The 19,187-nt window shown below is 37.9% G+C and overlaps 1 protein-coding gene across 7 annotated transcripts in view; it reads right to left on the reverse strand.

Moving 5' to 3' along the window:
- LOC104146900 (sorting nexin-18) overlaps positions 1-19,187 on the reverse strand; it is a 34,130-nt gene that overhangs the window by 8,948 nt on the left and 5,995 nt on the right. For 6 of the 7 annotated variants that reach the window (XR_011137404.1, XR_011137402.1, XR_011137403.1 and 3 more), the window contains exon 2: positions 4,153-4,897. Coding sequence is in view for 1 of the 7 variants with exons in the window: in XM_009679191.2 (XP_009677486.2) it covers positions 4,644-4,897 (254 nt within the window). In the remaining 6 variants the exon portion in view is untranslated. Of the gene's footprint in view, positions 1-2,468; positions 4,898-19,187 lie in introns of those variants that run through there. The other variant, XM_009679191.2, reaches the window with a different exon arrangement.

Here is a 19,187-nt window from a genome sequence, read left to right on the forward strand (position 1 = left end):
TGAAGAGTACACTCTTAATGCAAATTATTTGTGTGGTTTATATTACACAGAACGTGGCTATAGGCAGGGACAGACTCGAGTACCACGCAACATGCTGACTGAGATCCCTCCTTGGTCTTTACACTGCGCTTCTTTCTGACTATGCACAGTCCAGCTGATGCAGTAAATGAAGTAAGGATTATACAGACAACATCCTCACTGATGAATCCTAGTTAACTAGTTGACCTCTGTATAGCCTGTGCACTGAAGGAACTGGTGGAAAAACAGTATATGATCATGTATCATGATGTGCCTTGATACAGTAGTTATACTGGCAAGTTTAATTCTGAAATTTCCTAACTTTTTTTACTAAATGGTCCACCTTAGTATTCTTTAACATAGTCTTTCCTTGTGCATAACTTCCTAAATCAATTGTCTCTTCTCTCACTCCCCCCCCCCAAAAAAAACTCCAGATAATACAGCACAAGGAACTCTGCTGACACTCATGTAGCTACATCATACAGCTGCATTGCGTCATCTCTGCCAGTCCTTAAACCTACACTTCATCAGCAAGTTTTAAACCTTTTAACTGCCATACCAGACCTTTGATCCTTGAGTAAAGAAAGCAACTGATAATGAGAGAAAAAAAAGTTGCCATCCTTATCAATAGAGGAATATGAATTTAATCTGCATTTTCATCTGTTTATTAGAGCTATTAGTGACAGCAAAAGGACACTGATGCTTTGGAAGACCAAGGTCAGGTATTAGAGGAACAGACTTTGGTTGCCGAGGGGTCTCTGTTCCAGCCCTTTTCTGATCTTTGTCCCCATGTGGTCCTCCTTGCTTTAGCTGTCAGACCCCACTTCAGACAGCTTGTTCTCTCCTCTCATGGCTAGGTACAAACACGAGCAACACTAGGACCTACAGACAGTCTCTTTGCTCAGGTTCTGGTCTGGGAGGTTATGCCACTTCAGGATGAAGGGAAAAACAATTACAGAGAAATCTCATCTAGGTGCAGCTGACCAAGTTCAGAACCTGCCTGGAGCAAATGGAAGCTACAGAAAATTTATACATCAAACTTCAGCACAGTAGGGCTGGAGAAACCATGGTTTAACCTGGAAGTATTTTCACGGGTAGTGCAGCATATCTGAGGATGTAAAAGGTAAAAATTCTGCCAAATTTCAAGTCCTTATTCCAAAGTATGAAAGGATTAGAACTTTTCAACAAAACTATTTGAAGAATTTAAGATGAGAAAACATTTTTTCTGTCCTCATTCTTAGAAATAGCAGAACAACTCTCATTTAAGTTTCCCCAAAGAATTCAAGCTGGAGAAGACAACCAGCATGGAAGATGTTAGCTGGAATAGAGTAGGTCTGGCAAAATAATGAGCAAATAAAATCTTGGAATTCACCACAAAGATACCCATGTGTCATAAAATAATATACGTGATTTCAATGTAGGCAGTTCATTAACATTTTCTAAAAGCACATCAATTTTATATGCAACATATTCTTCCATTTTTAAAATCTTCTGAAATTCTGCTGGTGCTTCAGTGTTGCATCATCACATAACTTTCCTACTGATCTCTCTAATCTGGGTTGTCCATGACACACTCCTAAATCAAGTGTACCATGCCATTTGACCCTGAAGCTGGTAGAGAGAAACTAGAAAAAACATGCACAAGTCATAAGGAGAGGCAATTGTCTCCTCTGCAATCATAACACAACAAAAGGGCTACGGAACAAACTGACCTAATCCTTTTAGCAGGCTATTAATTTTTAAATATAAAAACTGTAATTTAGATAGAGACATCCATACTCCACTTGCCGGTCATTTTAAGTAGATATATTCCACTTATGTGTTTACTCTACAGTTTTCCATTGGATTGAACATTTTCACAGAAACCAGTACCTCAGTGGGTCCATCCTGCAGCTTTCAGGAGTTCATCCTCCCTCCCCCCACAACAAGTATTCCAAATACTTATTATCATCAATGCAAAAATTGTTATGCAGCTAAAACAAGTTACAGGAATGGTATAAAACAAAGGCAGCTAACATTAAGCTATGGAGCTAATATGCTCTCCCCGTTTACTGATTTTATAGAAGTCTTGTTAGATTTCAATTGATGAATTCAGAGTGCCATGTGATTTACATTCACCTTACTGCAGAGCATACTTAGTCCTCAGATCATGCCATCCAGTAGTCAGTCAGAAATGAGTGGCCAACATAATGCTTGTTCCAAATAAAATTAAAACTGTAGTTCCCACGTACTGCTGTAAGAATTAACAGGGCTCGGGCTTCCTATCTCAGTTTCAGTCCAACTCCCTATAATGAGTGAGGAAAAAAAGGAAGACTGCTAGCATGGGTGCAGATTTGAACCTTTTCAAACTCTGAACAATTCAGATCCAGGATTCCAGTCAAGCTATTTTTGTACCTCACATTTAACAAATTTAAAACACCACACCAAAAATTGACAAATGAGAAAGTAAGGTGAAGGCCATGACAGTTTATTTGGGAAAACTGTACCTGTCTGATAATGCTGTATGTATACATATCACAGCTTAATTTCTCCCGGACATGTACATTTCATTAATACTAAGCTCCTAAAATACTTCACCTGGACCAAGACCAATTTCTGAAAAGGTCTTAACACCTCTGTGTAGAATGAATTTGTAGTCTGACCTAATTGCTGCAAAGATATTTAATAAAACAATACCTGGCTTAAGCGAACATAAGCCATGGAAATCAGCTCAGAACTAGCTCACCACTATCTCAAGGAACTAAACTATGTATGGGAAGCTGGAGTACTGTATGGGAAGAACTATTATGGGAAGCAGTGAGTTTTGAATGTAGAATGAGACATCATGAGGAAAATAAAGAGCAAGTCAGCCCTAGGACCATGCTCCATATTTTATTTCCTCCATGTTGGTTTTTGCATCTTTCTTTTAATGGCTTACAAATGGTTTCTTTCCTCATTGATTGTCCTTTCTTTCACAAATACTGTTTTTTCCACTTCATCATTTTGTATTTTTTATTTGTGTACATATTAGCAGCACTACTGTATGCAAAGTACTCAAAATAGCAATTTCAAAGCATTTTGGGATGAATCTTAAAAAAAAAACAAACTACATTCTTAAATTTCTTCCTCTAAAACAGTGGTGTGGGGTTAAGCTAGAGAAAGTGACATGATCTAGTGGCAGAGCTGTACTGTACGTTTCTGAAATATAGGTCAGGAACGATTTGTACTTAAACGTAACTATCACTTAACTCCATTTTCCAGGCTTTTGTTTGTGTAAGCTACCTGTGATTAATTTAATTAAAAACAAAAAAGTAAACATTTTGCTTCCTTGGAAGGTTTTGTTATTTTTGTTTAAGAAAAAAAAGATAGGATAAATAAAAACCCTCTCTCATACCGACCTACAAGAAGGGAACCAATAGGTTAAACACAAACTTCAGACTTAATTCAAGGGAAATAAGTCAGAAAACTCTTTAAGAAGATAGTGTTTATGTATATATAAATGCACCCTGCTTGTCAAAAATATTTATAAAAAAATTAAGACAATTGTTAATTCTTGAGTGTTATGAACATAGAAATGCCACCTGTTTTCCAAGTCAGTTCAGTCAAGACTGATTTCAGATCATTTATGTTACTGAACATCCCTGAAAATCTGTAACTTAGTAAATTAATGAATCACAGTGGAGTCTCAATTCAGTCAACTGGCAATGTAGATGCAAGTCTGAAATTAAACTGAATAAGCAACTGAACAATTAGCAGATCATTTCAAACGTAAAAAAAAGTGTTAGCCACTTAGCTTGCATTCATATCCCCTTGATAAACATCATTTTTATTAGGCTAGCTCTTCCAATTTCCACTCACACTAATGTTTTGTATCACAAAACCTCTCAATGTAATATTCTTTCAGGAAAGGGGATTTAGTGGTGTTGCATTTTTGTATTTGTGCTTAACATCCTAGTACTTGTAACAAGTAGGCTCCATTTTCAGGGAAAGCGTGAATTGATTTTAAATTCTCCTTTTTGAGCCAACGTTTGTTGAAAGACAGTACTTGCTGTGCAAACTGGATGGCAGCTGATTTTTTCCAGTTAATGTGAGGTTTCATAATCAGTTCCTGTCATAGGCATCAACCCTTCAGTCAATCATAAAAATGTGACTTACTAGAAAAGGAAAAATAGAGTCTAAAGGCACAGAATCACATAGCTGCTCTAGGAGGAGTCTGTAAACAGAGATTTGTTTGAATTCAGGAAATCCAAATCTAGGAGAGTAAAAAGGCATCTGAGGCAGGCTTTTCTCTAGCCAGCTTCCTTAAAGACCCAAAGGGTTTTGAGGTCTACAAAGTATGCACTAAAATACCATACTTCAAAAAGCAATAAGGCAAATAGTATACTCATTATTTCGAAAAAAGTTACAATGGTAGTGTCGGCATACACAGTATAACTTAGTTACAATGCGTGGTACTGTTTCTACTAAATAGCCATATAACTGTTTCCTTTCTACATAATCAGATTAAACTGGGATTCCAGGTGAACACAAAACCATCGTTGTACCACCATCTACCACTGGAAATACTTCTTTAACAACAGCAGCATCTGCTCTGCTGCTGAAGTCATTTTCATACTGAGAAAAGTTCACAGATCAAAGTTCAGAGATTAAACGCTGTCATACTTGTGAAGAGCTTCTTCTAACTTTTGTGTCACTTTTTGAAAAAAGAGTATTTGCTGTTGCAAGAAATGTTGCATCTGTGATTTAAAGTCCCTCACACGAATTTTGTGGAAATGATTAATTTCTGCTAGGGTTGCAAAAGAAATAATGTTACAGCGTTCTTGAATGCCCTCAGCTTTTTGGAGCTCCATCTTCCCTTCTTCCACATGCCGCTTACTCTCCTTTACTTTGGTAAGGGCTCCTGTGTAAAGAACAAAACAAAACAGTTGAACTGTGAGGACAATGTACACTTGACTACTGTATTTTAACAAGTGATTTAATAATGACAAGAATTTGTATAAGACATTCTGAATTTATATATACACATATATGTATATATACACTAACTATTTTTACAACTGCAATATTAAAATCCGCAGCATAAAAATTTCACCATCTGGATATTATGTTTGGGAAAAATTCAGAACAATGATTAGCTATACAGATAGCTGTTAATTAGATCAGCTGTTAAATACTGCATTTCCCAAGCCTATGTAAGAAACCTATATCATATTCATAATTTTTTTGTAGGAAAACATAAAGGGTTGGCATAGAGGCGACATGCAAGCAAGCAAGGTTTAACAGATAAAATGGGCTGCTAAAAGAGAAGTAACTCAAATTACATTCTACCTGTATGAAGGCTGAATGATTATGTCATTGAACATAAAACACAGCAAAGGAGAAACTGACTTGTCCTGGACTTAAATTTACCAGGGCAGAGTGAAGGGCATGACCCTGAAGACTTTGTAGCTCTTAGTTGTAGCTATGGGTTTTTACTGATATCAATGCACTCCAGAAGATCTTACTATTAATGTTGGAAAGCAATACAAACTTTTTCAGAGTGAAGAATCACAGAATAGCGAACGTTGTCAAAAAAATTTTTTTTAAGGATCTAGCTTGCAAAAGCTAGTATAGGAAAAACACTTCTATTTCACAATCTTAAAAATCAGATAGTGTCCTTTAGAGAATGACTGATGAATATACTAGCAGTGGAAAAAATTAGAGCACTAGAAAACTAGTCAGATGGATTTAAGCCTACGTAAACACCATAAAAATAACCTCATACAGAAATCTAACTTTCAATAATGTGAGGCATCAAAATGAGATCTGAATACACAAAATCTGACAAATCTGACATTGTGCTTTTACACTATAGATATCCCCCAATTAGTCCCTCAGTACTACAGAATCTAAAAGCTTATTTCCAAGTTGTAGAAGTCCAGGTGGAGATAACACAGTCCTGCAGGAGCTACAAGAAAAATAGAGCAAAAGAACTGATAGCTTTCCTCCTCCAAAGAGCTAATTAAAGCACACAAATCTTACAAAAACAGAAAAGTGCCAAAATCAGGCTCAAATACTGACACAGAATACTAAGGTGTGTCCTAGACATTCATTTTCATGCACTCATTTTCCCAGAATTAAGGTACTGCATAAATATTACATATATATTTTAATCATAGAACTAAAGACAGTCATACCAACACTTCTTTTCTCTTCTTGCAAAATTTTAGTCTTATGACATTTTTCATAGCCTTTATGACCACCTGTAGGTTACTTGTTCCTTCACCTATTTCTAATGTCTTAAATAACTCTGTCCTTTCATATTACACTTCATATCACACAAGTGACTACAGTTCTCTGACAGGACTCCCTTTACATTTCCTTGAAGAAATGCTTTTCTGTGCTCCCTACAGTCAGCAGAAACTAGTCAGCAAGCTAACAGAGAAGCCTCTCTACCTATGCGTCTGTAAGGGGGACAACGTCCTATCTATCTACTGGGGGAGAAATCTTGTCTTCTTGTCAGCCTGAAACCACATACGTAGTAAACAATATTAAACAGTAAGAATACAGTTTATCCACAGTAATATTATCTTGCATTCTTTCCCTCCTTTGCCTGTTTAATAAGCCATTTTGAATACTCCTTCCCCAAGTACTCCGACACACAAACTCTGCAATTTAGATTTGCTGCAGTGGAACAAGATCTTGCGCGCAGCTACTTTGGGGTTTGCTGCACACAGCAATGTAGGAGGGCAACCAGGGAGCACGGCCACTGCTCAGGGCTTTTCATTCAAATGCGTTTGGCATTCCACCAGGTAGCGCATGTCATCTTTTGTCCTGTCTTTAATGTCTCACCAGGGAACGAGTTAGAACTGAGGGTAAACTGGAGTCACGTTAAAATAACAGATGATTTGGTAGACTTGGCGAGCAAAGTTTGTTTCATTTTGGTAATGGAATGGGGGTTTGTGTCTTATAAATAAAATGCGGAATTCCTAAAATCAGAGAAGCACGCATCAGTTTTCTCCATTAAATATCTAGCAAGTACTTTTTAACTGAGGGCAGCTGAATTGTTTTTCTTTTGTTTTAATAACCAACACTTGGAAAATATCTCCTCTGTAATCACTACTTCTCTACTCTTGAACTCATGTTCTTTTTCTCCTTAATTTGCATTTAGGCTGCACTCTACGTGGCAACTTCTCTGTTTGCAGCCGTAGTATGAGCTCTCAGCCCAGAGCTTAAAAAATTCCTCTCTGTGGTGATGTAACTGCAGAAAGACCATATGGACCCCCTCCCCTTTTTTTCCCCCCCTCAACTATGGCAATAACAGTGCTAACAAAACAAGCGCAAACCAAAGGCCTCACTCTGGCTGCTGAAGCCGGTGCGCCGAGCAGCTAGAGAGAGGCGGGGGGCAGGCGCTGTCGGCGAGGCGGCACGGCCTGACTCACAGCCGCACCTTCCCCGCATGGCAGCTAACGCTTGGCACCGGCCCCTGCGGCCGACTGACCTCATCATCTCCAGCCTGGCCCAAAAAAACACAAACGAAAAACCTTTCCACAGGCAGCACAGCAAGCAACAGGACGTAAGTCTGTGCCAGAAGATCTCTATTTTTCCTTTAAAGAGCAAGGAATCTGTGAGGCAGAGTGTGATCTGAAATATCTTTGTTAACTCCCACTCATGCAAGAAGGACACTTCTTTTGACAAACGAAAAGAGGCTTAGTAAAAATTTTCTCTACGTTTTGTCTGCATTGCAGGAATCCATGCAAAACTGTGAAAAACTGAAATTTGGGACTTACTGGAAGCCAGATGGAGTTGGTTAAATAAACATGACAACTCTTCAGTTCTGATGTGGGGAAACAGCTTTAAATGTTATTTCTAGGATGACCAAACTGGAAAAAAAATACTGGAACTTACAGCATCAGCAGCTGAAAGTATAATTAAATTTTTTTTATAATCTTCAAATTATTTTACATCTGTAAAAACTATACATTAATAAACATGAAAACCCTCCATAGCAGAATATTATGCGTTATACCTTTTTCTGACATTAGAAAAAGAGACATAATTAGGAAAAGGAATGCAAGGGGAAAACTTGCAACCACTAATACTCTTGTGCCAATACATATGGATTCATGCTGATACTATAGTGGAGCTTCTTTTAAAATCTAGATAGGTTACAACTGGAGATCAGCAATGTATGACATGAGTTTATACTTAGGCTTAAGTATGAACTTGATTGCTTTTTGAAGTACCTCTAAATTCAGTGTTGAATTATTAGTGAAACAATGTTACAGTAACAGAGAAAAATTTTGGCTTACATTTAGGGTAAAAAAAAAAAAAACCTTCCAAAACGCACAGAAAAAAATCCCATGCATCATATTTTAAAAAGCAAAATAAATCATTTGTTCTAAAATACCATTTGTAATTTGTTCAGCATCTATTTTAATAAGTCTTGGCAAAAAGTGTTGTTAGTTTGCATAGCTTTTCGAACAGCTTTACCCTCAAATGTTCTCAGGGTATATCTCTGTAGCCTACGACTCTTTTATCTGAATTCACATGAGCAAAGCTTTGAGCCTCAACAGCGATTCATTGAAGTCAAGGGTGCAACAATTCAAGCACATGCAGGCGCAGGATTGTTTGTGGCTTGTGACACTGATACATTGTAATTTCACCCTCACAGCAGTGATTTGCAACCCTGGTTTCCCCAAAACTGAGAAAATTAGAAGTTTCAGAGAGTACAGGTCAAATAATTTCAGAATTACATAAAAATTAAAGACCTGTTTTTTAACGACTCAGCAGGTCACATGTTTCTAATTGCAAAAGAGGGAGGACAACAGGGCGAGGAAAAAAGGGAGAAGAGAGTTCCTTGCGTCCATCCCCTGCCTGAAAATGAAGGTCTTAGTCAGAGATGTCTGGCTGGGGTAAGGGTCCCACGGTAACCTCTAACCTCTCCTGGCCCACAACTTCTAACCCTTCTCACCACAGCCTACATACCACAAAACCTCTCCCTCCACGCATTTCCCCCTCACCCCCACTAATCTATCCATTGCCCTAAGCACCTAATCCAAAGCCTTCGCTCCTGGCTCTGCCCCAAATCTCTATATTCCTCTGAAATGCCAAACTCCTCACTCTCCCTTTGACGCCTCCCCCTCACCCCTCCAGCCCCAGTGCTGTCCCCTGAGGCTGCTGAGGCTGGCCAACCCCCCTCCAGCCTAATACACCTGCTGGTTTCTGATTTTAAAGATCCTAACTTATCAAATATTGGTTTGGACAATCAAAAGAGCAAGACATATTTCAAAGAAAATTATGGTAGCCCTAGAAAAAGCTCAAACACATTTTAAGGAAAAGAAACAGAAGCACCCACCTCCTAATGCATATTAGCTTAAGGAAATCTGCTAAATACATGTCTGGGATAAATATACATGAATGCACTGTTCCAGGAGTGACAGAATACACACACACGTGTACGTACGTACGTACGTACGTGTGTGTGTGTGTGCACTTCTTTTTTTAAAATTCCAGCTCTGAAGATTCTGTAAAAAAATTGCTTATGCATTTAAAGCTTCTAGTCCAACAAAAAAGACTTTCTGTTAGGAGATCTGGTTCCACTGATTAGGACTAGCTTTCATGCAGCAAAGAGGGCCTGGATCAAAAATGCTGAAAAAGCTGTGCTATATCCATTTCTGTTTTTGAAGGTGGGGAAAAGCAAATGCTAATGCTGTTTTTCACTGTCCAAAACCTGATGTTAGACACTGATGCTCACCGAATTCTGACAAAGGCTTAAGAGAAACACGCAGCTTTCGGTGCTTGTTTTGATGTATGCAATTAGACAACGCAAAACGATTTAAATACATTTAATATGGAACTTTTATAATATGGTGCTAGCAGCCAAGAAGACATGGACAATGTAAAATTCTTGATAGAAATAAATAGTTCCAAGCTTTGAAATACACAATATGAATGGCAACTTAAATACGTGTTGAGGAGTTATCAGGAAAAAAAAAAAGTGTATTAAACTAACAAACTGGCAGGCCACGTGAACCTATGAGGCTGCAATGAGGCAGAAAGAGTCAAATACATTAAAAAAAAAGCTCTGAACTTGAGACCACTCAGGTTTGGGTTAAACCATGCATTTTCCTACCACCTGCAGTTTTATTACCACTACAAATGCTTTAAGATTGCGTGAACAGTTAACTAAGGGTGTGTTTTAATCTCTTCTTGAGCTTGTATTCACTTCCCCCCCCGCCCCGCACTGTAAGTATGTATACAGACATGCAAACTCATGCAGATGCATGCATGTCACCAAGCTCTCCTTTATGCATGTGGAATGGATCACATCCAGTTGTATGATACGATCAGTCGACCAGCAGCAACCCTGCACTGGTTCTTCACGTGTTCAGCAGGGATGTCACAAGGCCAAGCTGCAGCCCGCAACGTGACAGGAAAGCAAATGTCATGGGGCTCAGCTCAAGAAGACCTGCAACCACGACCGCCCTTCACCCAACTCCTGCATCTCACTCAAAGCCAAATCTCCCCTGCACCTGGCAGCATGAGCAATCAGTAGCCAAGTAACGGTAGCAACTTTTAGAAGTGTACCAACTTCACACTGCTGTGTGTCCGCCCCTCCTCAGCGTAGCACCTGAACATCAGCTTTGGAGTTTTGCATACAGCAGTCAAGAGAAAAACTTCAGCTGTATCTTAAGTTAGTAATCTAAATAAAGACAAGCCTAGAGCTAGGAAATTCGCTGGGGCAGGAGCCCCTTTTTACTCTGTATTTGTACAGTGCTTAGTACAATGGACATCTGTTCTATCACTGGGCTTGCTAGAGTCTTAAAAAACAAAAGCAGTAATGAGCGATACTGTTTATAACTGTATTAGTCTTTTCTGAAATACATCTGAGGAACTGCTGCAACAGCAGGGATTTGTCTGCATACAGCAGTACTGCATATGGGGTAGGAATATGGGATTAAACACAAATGAGTGAGCTCAACTTCTCTAAAAGACAGCACTTGAAGCAGCAGTAAGCACCCTTTGAAGTCACACAGGTCTGCAATCTGTAGACATCCATTAAGTCACCAATATATCAACATCTTCAGTATCTCAGTCCAAAATACTGAACTTCAAAACTCAACTAGCTTGCAAAAGCCAACAAGTTGATTTTTAAGATCCTATAATCTAATGTTTTATGACCGCAGTTGCTCAAGTATTTCTTTCACTTTGGTGATGAATTATGCTAAAATAGAGCAAATAGATTTCTTTCACTAATAGTCAGAAAACAGACACATATGTATTACAAATATTATGATTATTATAACACTACTTCTTTCAGCAAATACCCATGTTTTTGTTATTCTTTACATTCCAGGTTAAAGATTTCAAAATAAGTGCAAAGGGAATGGAAGAAGACATGAGAAGACAAAAAAGGGGAAACTTAGTCCTGCTGTTCTCCCAGATATATTACAAACATTTTCTGAAATACATTTTAATGGAACTTGGGGGAGGGAGGGTGGGAGGAGGAATGAAGAAGTAAGTTGAGTGCCAGCCACACAGTATGGTCTGCATCTCACATGACAGCTCTTTGTCTTCCACTAACTGGCTTCAGCAGGGACAGAAGGGATGTGTTTGCTGCCTGATACACCGCTGGAGTGACTGTTTGCACGGTGGGCAAGAAGCAGCAGTGCTTCCAAAGGATGGAAAGATGACATGTGGCAATCAGTTGCTTCAAACAAGCTATTGCACTAACTTTTAACAACCTAAGAGACATTCATAAATGATGCAGAAAAACATAGTAGCCATAAATGACAAAAAGTCTGTGGAGGGTGATCATTCTGGCCTTTGTATCAGTGGAAAGCATGGCAAAAACAAAGAACACCACATTCTTGAATGCCTCCTTTGAGGTCCACTAGCCAATAAGCTTCGATAAGACAGCCTCCTCGAAGAATTTGTGTCAAAGTACAAAGGTTCCTCTGAAAGACTGCTCCCTCACAAGGAAAGTAAATTAGAGTCAGAAAACATTGTGTTCTTTAAAGAAACTCAAAGTTTAACAAGGGGTATCTTTCAACAGTTACAACTGAGAAATTCTGAGAAAATAAAATTACCTATGCAATAAATAATTTTTATCTTTGCACAGTCAGCAAACTACACAATAAAGTTCGGTGCATTACTTCTTATGAGAAGCTAAATTAACTTGCACTTCCATGCCATTAAGCTGTCCCTCCTATTAATTATAAATATGCAGCCCTAACAGTAGGCTTCTGTGGTGTGTCTTTTAAAATATGCTACTCAATATTCAAGGGAGAACTTTGAACTCTAATGACTCCCTTTGCTTTACCTTTACTTTGAGACACCATTTCTAATATAAGACACCATCGCTAAAAAGAAGGGAGAAAAAAATATATTCAGTACGTTGTTTTAATGGGTTATACAAAAGGACACAAAAGCAGAAATGTAATTAGAAATATGTTTACTCTTTCCTTATCAAGGAATTTAATGCTGAGATTATTTAACCACAACTCTTTGCTTAAAATTTTGAAGAGGTAAACCCTGTGTAGCCCACGTGCATATAGCCATGGTTTTGATTTACCTCCATTCTCGAAGAAACATCTGAGGAAGAAACAACACTATCTCTAATCCAGTGTAACTGCAGACTGCTGTCAAAACAAGTCAGACTACATGGCCCTCCCACTGACCCCACATCTAGCAAAGATGTTGTTAGAGGAGGATTAATCCAACAAAAAACTGCATTTGGCCTGGAGGGGCAGGAGATGGCGGCTTAGTTTTGTCAATGGCCTAGCAATTTGATCCGACTCAGCTCATGGCTACACAATTATTAGATTCAACGCACGGGAAGTAGCAGAAACACCATACCAGGCTATATTTAATGTGAAATCATACCATGAACCCTTCAATGCAAAGCATTACTCCATTCATTAGAATTTAAGTGTCATCTTCCCCTATAAGCAAATTGCTTTTTGGCCATACCTAAACATCAAGAACATTATTTGTAAGAGAGATTTTAGAAACCAGATGGTAGGTTTTCCTCAGTCATAGTCCGCTACTTACCCTCACAAATTTCAAATTGTTTCTAGAGGAAGAAATAAATTGCATTCCACAGTTAGCACAAGAATTTAAGTAACTTCCACCCATATTTTAAGGCTACATTAGGAATTTCAAACCATTTGTAAGGGAAAAAAAAAAGATATTTCTAGCCCTTATGGTTGCAATAAAACTCTACTAAGTGGAAGAGCAAACCCAAGGCTGTTTTTTCTGCTATATTCTACAGGGAGTCAACTAGAAGCTGCCTAAAATAGACTTAGTCCTATTTTTTTTTCAAAACACTACATAATATTCCACAAGTAGAATTAACAATTGAAAAGCATATGAATTATTTTGCTGCTGCTGCTCACACTGCTCAGTACTTAAAAGCATTTCGAGTCAGATTTAATCAACAAACAAGTTTTAGACTTACTTTTACTTAACTTTGCTATATGAGAATGTTAGCTAATTCATATGCTGTTGTGAACTTTCACATGTATTAACTATAATGTATAGTACTTCAAAGTGGCCAAAACATAAGCTGCAGGAGAACTAGAAAGCATCAGTATAAAATATATTAGCTTTGGTAGCGGTACTGTTGGACCAATCCCTTCCTCCCCTCCCCAAAAATAAAACAACCATCTCTCTCCCAATTCAAAGTGACACCGTAAAATTGCATGTAATGGAATGGAGATTTCACTGTGTTGACAGATTATTTGCAAAGAACGCAACAAGTAAGGATTAGTAGAACAAGCCTACACTAAGTTAAGATTCTGCAAATTCTTTACATTTTTGGCCAAGAAATAGAATGGAAAGCAGCATAATGGGAATTTTCATGAAATTAAAAACAGAAGGCTTCCCTAATAAGACTTAACTGTATAAAAGAAATATAACAGTGAAAGAGTATCAGCACAGTAACTAAAGAAAGAACGACTCACTACTCCAAAATCTGATTTTAGAGCTTTAAATGGAAAAAATCAAAGCAATCTTCAACATTAAAGACGAAAAGTAGTAGTGACTTGTCTCTTCTGAAAATGGCAACAAAATAGAATTTTCAAAACTAAGATTTCTAATTCAATGACGATGTTCTCCTTGACAGTGGAAATATATTTTAAGAAAGTTCTATTTTTCACAATGAAAGTAAGTTTGAAATACAAAAATAAAACAAATGAAACTGCAGCTACTTTAGTATAGACAGGATTTTTTTAATACAGATATGAGAAAATGGCTATAATGTTTTTAGAATCTACAGCCTAACAGCAACTAAAAAAACCTGAGGTTTATTTTTTATTTCTTTGTCCATTGCACAAAACATTATTACAATAAAATAATACTATCCTAAAAATCTATGCTCCTGAACTACAGTGCTCAGCTGACATTTAGGTTAACATTGATTGACTGCTGGATAATTAACGTTAGGTAGAATTGTTTGTGCTTCCATTTATCCTGTTGCAAAGCCCACTGAAAGCTTTTACTGGAAGATATATTTGCCAGTCCAAAACAAAATCACTGTCTAATCTAGACAATCCAGGGATCATGAAAAAATAAAACAGCCTTTGCCAGAGATTCAGAAACTTGACAAGTTCTAATCACATTTACTTGTTTTAACAAAGATATTAATTTAATTCATATATAACTGATTAATGATGGTGTTAGCATGCAGTGTCAAATGGCCCTCAACTTTAAAGAGCTATCACTGTTAAAGAACTCTGTACATCTTTAACTGCTATCCCATTTTTCTTATGCTCCTACATTTTAAATCTGATTAGATGCATTGTGCCTACAGTAGCAAGTTGGTGTGCACACAGATAAGAAGAGCATACTTGGCCAATTTATTTTTCCAGAGCTAGGAGGATTTTTATCAGTTCTCTGCACGTTCAGAGTCTCCAAAATGCTTATGCTGCTGAAAAAATATTGAAATTAACACACTGGCAATCTCCATTTCAGCTCTAAAGTCCCAAAGACAAATCGACCAGTTTTGGCATGCAGCACCTCCAATAAGAATGTATCACTAGGCTAATTACAATGCTGTGCAAGCAACAATTCATAGTTTGCCCATAAAGCAGCTAGCGAGTGTACGTGAAAGCAAGATGTCAAAATAAATGACAGAACTTCTACAGAATTCTCAGTCTATTTCACCTACTGCTCAGCATCACCCCATTAACAGAACAAAAAAGCCCTACACTGCTACGTAACCACATGCAAAAACGGTACAAAATCAGTTGGAAGTTTTTCACTCAAACTTCAATGCGGTGATTTTAAGAGAAACATCTATCTTTAGGTGTCCTGGATACAGACAGTGCTTTCAGCAAACAAACTGCCTTATCCTAGCCACTGCAGCACATGTTTGAACTGTATTAATAAGTAATTCTACTGACTTTATGTGTACCTATAGTGTTGTCTGAAGGGAGGCTTGTCAGGCATAATTTGATCTCCTAAAAACGAACGGAATAACAAAAGAGCCATAGTCCAGCTAGGTTATGTATATTGTTTTCCATGATCATAAACACAGCATTTTGCACCACAGCCCAAGAGGCAAGCATTAGATAATGCCAGTTTTGTCCAGTGCTAGGATAGTCTGTACTCTTCAGCATTCACACGCACAATTTAAGGAATTTATCTCTGATAACACTTTAGCTGATGCTTCAGCCTGGGGGGTACAGAAGGGACTGGAACTGAAATTAGGCCAGGGTGTCAGGAATGCAGTATATGTTCCTATTTGTTAGAAACACAGTATATTTGTCATTTGAAAATCACATCACGCTGAATTGTTTCAGGGTGGATATTCCTGAAAATTTAAGCCAGTGCAATTTCTAGAAGTACCAAGATGGAAATTTTCAGTGATTTTAAGTACTTCTTACTAGTTTACATTTAAGTATGGCACCAAACAGACCAGCGCCTGCCCCTGGTAAACATGTTATGCTTTCTTTCTTATCTTCTCCTGCCTCCTATCATAGCAATGCTCAGAGAAAGAAGAGGAAGGAGGTGAGTATCTCTATGCAATCAGAATGCAAACCTATTTCTTTGTAATGGCAACATTTCATCTCTTCCTAGGCTCAACTGGCTTTTATTATAAATCTTTGTTCTTCCAGATTTTAAGTTGGTCTATTATAGTTTAAATGCCATAGGGTTTTCTGAACATTAGTTCCTCCCATTCAGGATGTTAAGAATAGGTACTTTTCTGTCAGAATAATGCTACAGATTTTTAACAGCTTTTATAAATGCCATGTTCATAATGCTTACTTCAAGAAACAACCTAAATCAGAATGAGGCTGTGCATGCATGACAGAAATTAATTTTCAGTAAAATCAGTTAACAGCATATGAGCAGAAATGTCTCCTCCAGGTCTACAGATGATGAATATAAGTCATTGCCAAAATGAATGTAAGCATCATTACACTAAACGATAGCTTCTTCAAAACTTTCTTGAGATTCACCAGATGTAGATCAACAGGAGAAAACAGGTAAGGCAGCAAAAGACACTGCTATCCCATCATCAAAAGAAGCAAATACAGATGGAGGGTCCACCTACTCATATACCCTTACTCTACTGAGATGCTATGAAAGAGCTGCTTTTGGATGCTGTTCCCTGCGTAGGTTGAAGGAAGCAGAAAGAGCGCACAATTTATGGCATTTGTTTGTCCACCGTGATCTGCTTAGCTCCACTACTGTCCTAAGCAGAAGAGGAGCAAATATAATATGCATAGGCATAACTTCTGTGTAAATTTATATGAAAAGAGTCAAGATCCAAAAATTTACATAATAAGAGAAATGCGGATACTGTTCCTCTTTTTCCCCAAAGCACTTTAAACGCTCTCTCTTGGAACTCTGAACACTGCAGTATCTGAGGAGGGACAACAAGAAGTAGACTCCTCATTGTAATAAAAATATCTAAGGTAAAAAACATTAATGGGACCAATTAAATTATATTTAAAGCAGTTTAAAGTAAGGTACCAGCTGCATAGGTTTATACAGTCTGTACACATTAACTTGGCATTTTAACTGTTCAAACACAGAATCTAACAATAAAGCCATGGAAATATGTTGGAAAGGTTGAAACATGTCCTTGTTTCAAAGGTGACTTGCAAAATAGAAAAAATTGGCCAGCTTGTTTGTTTTTGATAATGTGCTTTCAAAGACTTGAAAGAGTTCCAGGAGTTACTTTCTGTTTTCAGTCTACCAATTCTTGCTTTCCCCGTTCTAAGAGAAGTCTTTTTAGAATGACCTGGAGCTCTCTCAACCGTAAGAGCAGGACAACAGATCCTTTACCACCACCCAGATTCTTCATAAACTTCACGCTGAAAAAGTATTAGTCTGTGAAATAAAAATTACTTCCTCTTTCTAGGGAAATCATTTTTACTTCCTTAATATCTGCACTGTCCTACTACTCTGTAGTTGTTCACGAGGTTTACCCAGTAGACAGAGCCTTAACGCCTAAGGTGAACAAGCACTTAAAAGAAGTACTTGTTCTTACAAGAGCTGACAACTGCATTTCCTGTGATCAGAGGTGTGAGCTAAACGTGTGAGCTCTGACCAAAACATTTCCAGCCTGCTGGTATGTATATGGGCAGTCTGAATGGACCCTCTGATGTGCCGTAATGCATGTGACCTCTCCCACAAGAGGAACAGTTACATCCTTCCTCTGCTAAGCCACCTGTTTTTGAAAAATTCACTGGGGTTTTTATCATCTATGAAACCTCTCTTCCTCATCAAACGTGCAGGATATCTGCTAACACGTTCCAAAAGGTAACAGGACTCAGAAACACATCATGAATGCAGGAATCTTGTTCCCTCAGAAAACTAAGCTAAGAAGAGATCTGGGGGCAGGAGGAGGAGGAGAAAAAGGAGAAAACATGTACTTTAAGGAAACTCATACATCTTTTAGGCTTTCTTCATGCAGATAGGACACAGAAGCTCCAATATTTCTTTCTGTTTAATCTTTTTCAAATAAGGTCATCGCTCTATATCAGTCTTACTCGTTGTTCTTTGTGTGATTTACACACACTTACCCCCAAGGAAGCTATAATTTATTAAAGCTGCTAAATATGGGGATGGTCTCACAGTTTAGCCATCTGAAAGTCTCTGTTACCTTCAGGTTACCGTCACTGGTAACCTGAAGATGCCATTGGGCGTTTCAGTAGCAAGCAGCCAAACAGTACATCATCCCTGCAACAGCAATGGGAAGCTGAGAGGGCAAAGAAATACAACAAGCGTCCTTGAGTAATCCATCCCTGCTCATCAAAGTCCTTAAACAGATGAAACTTAGGTACCCATCTCTTTTTACTGACTATAGCGGTCATCTGGCTAAGATTACATGCCTAGCTTTCAGACAGTAAATTTAGCTGAGCTGAACCCTATGCAAAGTGTATGTATTTGAGGAACAAAGAAAAATACGGGGAAAAAAGGGGGAAAAAAGCAAAAAAAAAAAAAAAGGGGGGTAGAGAGGAGAGAACACGAGCGCACAACAAATTCAGGAGGCTAGAAATGAAGCAAGAGAGAAAAGCTCTGCTCTTACCTTGTGATGGAAAATTTTAGGTACGAATTTTGAGCAGTCTAACTCATTCATGAACACACATACCCCTCTTTTTCCTCCCTCAAGAATCACTGAAAGTGTTATAGAGAGCTCCAGGTTTCAGTGGTGTTCAGGGCTGGGTTTTATTGATGCTTGAAATTTTGATACATTGCCAGCTGGAATATGTTTTCAGCTGTAATTTTGTAAGATATTGTAAAAACAAACTCTGGACATTTTTCAAAGCCAACGTCCAGAATTAAGTTTGCTTCAGGTAAATAAGACTATTTGCCTTATTTCACTTTTCTGAAACAGTGATCAAGAAGTAAAAGCATCATTCAGTTTTTTTTTTTTTTAATAATTCTTTTAAATTTTGGAGTATAGGAAATCATCTGCTGCCTACATCTTAGAAAACATTTAAACTACTTTCTCAAACCTGTTTTGCAAAAATCATAACCAGAGTCTATTAGCATTAACATAATAATAAGACAAAGAAGGATTCTGGAAAGTAGATATGAAACATTTAAGTTAACCAGTATTTCTTCCACTTTCAGAAATTGTAACAGACCTCAATAACTCCTCAAAGAAAACTTGAAAAGGAAAAAAAAAAAAAAACTTCTCCACTCCAACTAAGCAAATATCAAGACTAGATAGCCACATACAAGCCTGAACT

The sequence above is a fragment of the Struthio camelus genome, chromosome W (assembly GCF_040807025.1).
Source record: "Struthio camelus isolate bStrCam1 chromosome W, bStrCam1.hap1, whole genome shotgun sequence".
NCBI lineage: Eukaryota > Metazoa > Chordata > Aves > Struthioniformes > Struthionidae > Struthio > Struthio camelus.